Raw genomic sequence first — 7,006 nt, 5'->3', positions numbered from 1 at the left:
AAGACAGCATAACTCTCGGCCTTAGCCAGTTGCTCCTCTCGAATGCTTCCTGTGTTCAGCCACCGAAGGCCATCGAGGATTGTCACCTCCACCGCCGCTGTCATTTACCGCCTGCCAGTCCGGGCTGCGGCCGGCACCCTCAGGCCTACCCTGGTTGAGAAGGCGGAACTGGGTGGCGACAGACTGGAAGAATGGAACGCAGAGCCGGACCCGGTCCGTACTCGGCGCGTCTACCCATGCGGTTTCCAGCGTTTCATCCGACGCCGTTGCGGTGTCCGACAGCTCCGCCTTGCCCGCCCACCACGCATCGGCCTGCCGGCCAAGCGGATCCCCTGGTGACCGCCGGCCAGTCGTCTCCCTCCCGACTTTCCTCTGCTCGGCCGACCAAAGCTCCCTAGAGACCCGCTCAAACAGTCGACACCTGGCTAAATTCTCATCTCTGGCGTTCATCGGACGAGCAAGCTCTGCGCCGAGGTCGGGAATTGCCCGTACCTCGTTGGTCTGCACGGCGTCCTCCGCTTCTGCAAATAGCCAGTCGGGCATGACCGGGTCGTCTTCCGCGAGACTCCCCAGCCCTGCCAGATCGTCACTGACGAATAGATCAAGCTCAGGCCATGCGATATCCTCGTTGACCCCACAATCCTGTGGCTTCACCTCGGCGTCGCTCGCCCCTAGCCCGATTGGACTAGCCCTGTGCGCTGGGCGGTCCGGATGCCCTTCCATGTTCCTCTCCTCGAACAGTAAACTTTGAGTGGGTGGCGCGACGGCTTTCGGTGCCTGGAGACGCATGCAATCGCTGGTCTGTACCGCGGGCCTTTCAGGAAGCAGGACGCCAATTGGGCTGTTGCCACCGTCGATAGGTGTGTCCGCTGCAGCTCCGCCAGTTGGCTGACTGAGACCTGTTTTGCAAGCCTGACTAGATGTCAATCATGTGAGTGGACAATTGCAAAGACGGGGGTGGCTTACCGGGCGATCGCGGCGACACGCTTGAGACGATTTCGAACTCCAAAGAGACGAACACACGTTGAACGTGCAGACGGTACGACCTAGGGTGGACGGCGTGGGCGAGAACCCTCTTGTCGGGAAGGCGTTCGTTATTTGCACTGCACTTCCAACCTTTATCTCTGGCCTCGTAACAGATGTGATGGATGGAGGCAGCGTCCGGTTTACCGATTAGGGAGCCTCGATGCCTGGGCGTATGTACTGGGATTACCGTGTTCCCGATACCTAGGCTGTGCCACTTGCCCCGGCCCGCAATTTATGCCGTTGCCCTCGAAGCCTCTTTCTACCATACCAGCTATCGTAGCTGACCTTTTGGACAAGGCAACGCCTGAGATGAGCGCGGATGTAGGCGCCATTTTGTCACAGCCGCTTTTGTGTGGGAGCAACGCCTATCTGGCGGAAAGTGGAGATCCCTACGTGGGGCGTTCTGGCCACACGTTTGGTCTGGATGACCTTGGACCTTGCGGAGTTAACTGTGTCTTGGAGGCCTAGACCCGACGGATGTGAGGGTCCACTATCTCGTCCCACTGTATCCGTCGGGGCACGCGACGAACGAGGCAACACTATAATAGACTTCGAGCCAACCCCATAGAAGCTGCAGGTTCACGCGTTGGAAGCGGGTTTTTGATTGTGGGCTCGCCCGTTGTGCTTGAAGCGACGCTTTTGGCGACGGCTTCCGGCCAAAGACTCTGGATCGACAGGTCTGGCCGTTCGTAAATTAGCGACGCCTTTCGGTCGGTGGACATGGCTTTCCTCGGAAACCCCACAATCGCGGTGCCAGGTCGTCGATCCTTCCCTTCTGCAACCCGCCAACGAGCCTCATTTATGGCGGTAGACCAACGGCTCTCTGCGCATCGTCGCCTTATCTTGCCCTTCGCTTCCAGGAAGTGCCTGGCCGATCTAGCACCCAAACCCTGGCCACTGCACGATTCATGTTTGCAACCAACGTCCTGGCAGGGGGCAAAAAGGGACTGAACTGAGGCCCTCCGAGGATCCTCATTAGAAGACCCGTCTGTTGCGATCCCCGGTCCCACGCTGGGGCCTCTGGAAACGTGCTGCAAGACTGGCAGTAGCCCTCTTTTAATGCCCGCTCCCGATCGGGCTGTATCACGCCCTCTCCCGAGCTTGTGAGATTCTGCGCCTTCGGGACGGCGCGGATCCGCCGCGGCGCGAGGCAAGTTGTCATTTTCGTCACGGACGTAATGAAGAGTCGGGCTTACAGGCGGTTCGGCCACCGGACGGCGTCTGCCGCGGCCGGTTCGTGTTGGAGCTGGGATGTGTTCGCAGGACCAATAGCGGATGACGCGGAAGGTGGAGCTTTGTCTCTTTCTCTGTCGCAACTTCCAACGTCGGTTCCAGACAGTTGGTAACGCGTTTGATTGGTTGGTGAGAGTTTGCACCATCAATGCTGCCCATCCCCACCTGGCTTTACCTCGCAACCTGCTTCGACTCCGCGGCCATAAAAGTCGACCAGCAAGAACATATGACTTCGGCTCCTGCTGCACTAAGAATTGGACGAAACCGAACGACATCCGACGTCTTCCTTCGGACCCTACGAGTACAACTTTCTCCGTTTCTTTCTGTGCGCGTATGCAGTTTCTCTCCTTCCATCACACATCCACTGCCTGCCATGTATCCAGCCCAGAGTCAGAGGTATCCGCCCTCAAAGCCTCCGCGTCCGTCTCCGCGGGCGGCGCCCTACCCGGTGCGGGGCGGACACCCGCCTCAGCACAATCATCACCGACAGGCTGCAGGCGGGAAGAAAAAGGGACCTAGAAATTCGGCTGCTCATTCCGTGGAACACACCCCGTATGCTCAAGGCAGCTTTCGCGAGACACCGTACCGCCACCAAACCGTCGGACAGCCATCAGCGTAAGCCCCCAATCCCGCCCACACAGGCATCAGATAGTGACAGCCTGCAGCTCTGTAGTGGCCCCCGATCGTCACCCGCACCCTCGTGAGATCATGTACGTGTGGCTTGCCGGTGTGAGAGATGTGGAGTTCTGTTCATACAACAATCTAACAGGGTTCAAGTGGCCCAACCCCAGAGCCCTCGGATGGCTATACGGCTGCTGAAGATGAAGAGCTAGCCCGAAACAAGAGGATTGTAGTGAAGTACGCCTTCCAGGGAGCTCTTCAGACCTCCAGCACTGACCGGACTCCCAGGACGCAGAAGATCGAAGAACTAACGAAAGAGGTCGTTGACATTTTCATGAGAGCAGGGTCTTCCGCGGCAGTCGCGAGCCCTTTACTAAACCATGGAGGAGATGTTAATCAACTGACATAGTTCTGTCCGGAGAGAAACTTCTATTTCTAAGGTAGCGGTCACGCGCAACGGGGGTTCTGCTTCGGCATTCGGCAAATACCATAGTATATTCGTATTATTTGATATCTACATTTTTCTTTGGCCCACCCCTGTCTGCTGCACTGTAGGGTCGGCGTAATCAGCTTTTCCTCTGTTATGCATCATGAGGCTCTTGCAATTGACTTTGTAGGGCCAAGCCAGAAAGCTATCGAAAGGCAACCTACTTTCGTAGTGACTTCGTCGTTGCCCTAATCTTATCTGCGTTGCCTTTTGATCACGCCTAGCTTGTGAGATCACCAACCGCCCCGGCCCATAGTCACTCGCAATCGCTACAGTCAGCTCTCCCATTCGCTCAAGATGGCAGCCTGTCGAGCGAGAGACGTAGGAGCGCAGGCATCAGTCCCTTGTGTGAAAATTACAAGTAGCCCTGAGACGAGAAGTCGTTGCCATAGCCTGATGCGCAGAATGGTGAATAAGACACTTCCTCATCGCCCAGACCATGCTGTAAGTACATCGGCAGCTCCGTGGTTCGAGTCCGACATCCTTCGAAGCCACAAGAACATCCCCAACCTGCAGAAAGCCACTGAGCCTGAGGCCAAGCGACACAGTCTTGAGCCGCATAATCGATGTCGACAACTGCGGTTGGAAAATTGTAGGCTTGCATAGTGCCAGTGCTCTCAAGCTGATAAGATTGCATTGTGAGGCACTCAAAGGGGATGTTGAGATCGACCATTGTGCTCGGAGTGGCGTGTCGTGAGTCTATCATTACCGGCTGCAAATCGGACCATGAGCCCAGGTCTGGGAAGACTGAATCCGAGTTTTCAATGATCTGTCGTTCGGTCAAACGAGAAGTGCCAGCGAAGCCCGCACTGTCCAAGTTAGAAACTGCCGGAGAGCGGATAAAGTGATAGATACCTGCTGAATGTTTCATCCACGTGCGATAAAATGGGATATGATGAGAAGGAAGCTGGAGCCATATGTTCATTCCCCCTGGCGCGTGTCGGCCTGTCGAATGTCGCCTCCAGGAGATCCATTGATGCAACGCACGCATCTAGGTACTTCAAGGGTATATTGAGCAGTGAAGTGGTGTCTGACAGTAAGGGATTTCGAGAGTACCACACTTCCGCAGGCGACAGTAATGAAGCTGCGGCGGCGTTGTGGTGAGAATGGCGAGGAGATTGGTCAGCGCACGAGTGAGTCTCTCCATCAGATGATGGAGTGGACGGGGGCTCAGGTAACAACGTGTCCAGTACTGCGAAGTCTGGCAGTTGATCCTTTTGCGCATGCGATTGCCCCTGATGGGACGGCTCTTCAGACAGCAAGCTAGCAACTAGAATTCGGGTGGTAGTCGACATGGTTTCCGAAAGGGGCAGCTACTGATAGGATGTAGCTGAAGAGTTGAATGGTTAGAGCCATTTCAGTTAACTCCCGACGTCCAGGTGCGCTTATATATACTTGATATCGTTCAATATCAGGCGCGCCGGTGCATCGGGTTTGACATACTCTGTTATGCTCCAGATCGGAGAAAGATGGATATTGGCGATCTGCGTCTTCAGGTAGGAAGAAGTCACGAATGTAATGTGCCAATACCGCGGAAGCCGCCCGGCAGCGTGCACAGTCCAAACGAGGCAGGTACAATACGGATAGAAATAGGCAGTGACCAATCGACATCGAGCTCATGAAACTCGGCCGGAAACATGTAGCGGCAACAAGCGACCACTTCACGCATCGAAAGGCCCAACGGTCGCTCCGTCGCGGGACACTAATTTGACGCCGTGCGAAATATGCGACATCCCCGTCACTAGCTACGTTGCCATGATGTGCATCTCAGTCACGAAATGCTCTCCTCACGTCTTCTCGGCAACTTGTGCGGTGGATCTCGGACTTTACCCGTCTAGCTGCTCGGAAAGTCTAGCCGCCCAGGAGCTGTGCTGCCGATTACCAACTGTGACCCCATGAAAGGGCCAATTATATCCCGAGATCCCCCTGTACGATGTACTTTATTGATCACAAGTCACTTCCTCTCTCGCAAACATTTTCAATACTTGAGAAGCCAAAAGTTGCTGTGATGGGCGTGCGCAAACCTCTGGTAATGGCTGTAGCGGTTGGTTTGCAAACCAAAATGTGGGGTCAGGATGGTTGTACGACAGACAGTGTGAGGGGCAGCGCGTAATCAAGAGCTACTCCAAAGTATCCATAACCGGCTTCGATACCAGTCATTCTCGCACATCTGATCGTGGTCGCATGTATGTAGTGAGAACGACTCTGGGCCCAGCCTGTGTGGGTCAAGTCCAAGAAGATGAAGTGTACTGCCAAGAGGAAGCGACGCATGCCTAATACTATGTACTGTATAATAGTGTGGTGGAAGAACACTTCACCTGTGGAAATGAGGACTGAGGCCACATCTCTACGAAGGCGAACATTCTGCTTGCGGTCCTCGATGCATGGTACTGTCCGTTTCCGCTTCTCCGAGAAGCACTTGGAGGTTGAAATTAATCCCACCTGTCGAGAAATGGAACTGGACGCGTCGCGAGAATGAAAAACAGAGCGCAAAATCTAGACCGGTTCCTTTTCAGGGCCTCATGGTGACATCCAAGTGAATTTCGGTGCAAAGCGACCAGGTAAGGCTACGATCGGGATAGCCTGTGTATCAGGTTACTGCTTGCGACAGGAAGTGCGCTTTTGATGTCAGTCTGATTGTAGCCTGTCCACAGCCTGTGGAAGGCGGAAACCGTCTCTTTGGTTCCTGTACCCAGCAGTCGTTTACGTCTTTCGGCCGTCAACACTACATTCACGCCGAGATACAAAGGAAGGTCACAACCTAGTAGGGTTCGCCAATACTGTAGCTGCAAGTCAAGGCTAAACCCTGTACTGAGTATCTGCGGCGCATCTCCTCGATTCTCTCAGCAGCCAAAAATGCTGACAGGTAAACCGCTTCGCGAAGCCCAGAGCCGGGAGCTGAAATCATCCATTGTACCACAGTAAGGCGACACAGGGATAGGAGCAACAAAAAGCGACATGTATGCACCGTACCAAACCTCTTCGGAGTTTTCAGTCTACTTTTTCTTCCTGGGCATGTGAGAATCTGGCACAAAAATTCCAGTAGGGCGCGGTGTCGGTGTCAACAGGGCAGACGATAGCTTCAGTTTCGTGTAAGAGGACTCTCCTACGCGCACCCCCACCCAAATTCACGCGGAGCAACTCTGTGCCGACAGACATGTCAGGAAAGTGATGGTGCTTGCAGAACAGGATCCGAACCTTCCATAAGACCTGGAAGTCAAGTCTCGCGTTAGGTCTAGTAGTGGATTGATCCCTACGCCAATATCACGAGACTATAGGTGGTGTCAGCACTCTCCAGGACTCAACCATGTGCTTTATCAAGTGTGTCTCACATTCAATTGGTAAGTCAATTTTCCCCATCTCTTTTCCATAGGTCAGTTCAAGCTAAATTGAACCAACTTTATACACCCCTTGCTCTGTGCTAATACAAGTCGTGACAGCTCAGAACAGGCTCCATGTCTCGTCCCGAAATGATGTTGACGAGGCGCTGGCGCGGATCATTTTGACTTTGATATCTAGGGCTGAGTGTAGAAGGCGCCATTCTGTGCAGACTCGGTTGAACTATGGCGTTTTCTTGCCACGCTGACGTCAGTGTTTCGAGGCAGATGTAGTCACTAGTACTGTATAGGAACGGTTTGC

At 54.4% G+C, this 7,006-nt stretch overlaps 3 protein-coding genes across 3 annotated transcripts; 2 read left to right on the top strand and 1 right to left on the bottom strand.

Moving 5' to 3' along the window:
* Positions 1 to 21: 21 nt before the first annotated feature.
* Positions 22 to 1,358, bottom strand: CCOS01_17091 (uncharacterized protein; the record flags this gene model as incomplete). The annotated part of the gene is made up of 3 exons (XM_060465225.1): positions 22 to 899; positions 967 to 1,124; positions 1,171 to 1,358. 3 exons carry the CDS (start codon positions 1,356 to 1,358, stop codon positions 22 to 24), a joined length of 1,224 nt encoding a protein of 407 aa, XP_060304223.1.
* A 1,274-nt stretch (positions 1,359 to 2,632) lies between these two features.
* On the top strand, positions 2,633 to 3,289 carry CCOS01_17090 (uncharacterized protein; the record flags this gene model as incomplete). The annotated part of the gene is made up of 3 exons (XM_060465224.1): positions 2,633 to 2,707; positions 2,779 to 2,969; positions 3,037 to 3,289. 3 exons carry the CDS (start codon positions 2,633 to 2,635, stop codon positions 3,287 to 3,289), a joined length of 519 nt encoding a protein of 172 aa, XP_060304222.1.
* A 2,086-nt stretch (positions 3,290 to 5,375) lies between these two features.
* On the top strand, positions 5,376 to 5,480 carry CCOS01_17089 (uncharacterized protein; the record flags this gene model as incomplete). The annotated part of the gene is made up of 1 exon (XM_060465223.1): positions 5,376 to 5,480. One exon carries the CDS (start codon positions 5,376 to 5,378, stop codon positions 5,478 to 5,480), a length of 105 nt encoding a protein of 34 aa, XP_060304221.1.
* Positions 5,481 to 7,006: the final 1,526 nt, after the last annotated feature.

This window comes from Colletotrichum costaricense (assembly GCF_030867565.1).
Source record: "Colletotrichum costaricense strain IMI 309622 chromosome Unknown Scaffold_42.1, whole genome shotgun sequence".
In the NCBI taxonomy this organism is placed as follows: domain Eukaryota; kingdom Fungi; phylum Ascomycota; class Sordariomycetes; order Glomerellales; family Glomerellaceae; genus Colletotrichum; species Colletotrichum costaricense.
Note: the sequence above shows the minus strand (reverse complement) of the source record. Positions and strands in the feature narration are given on the sequence as shown.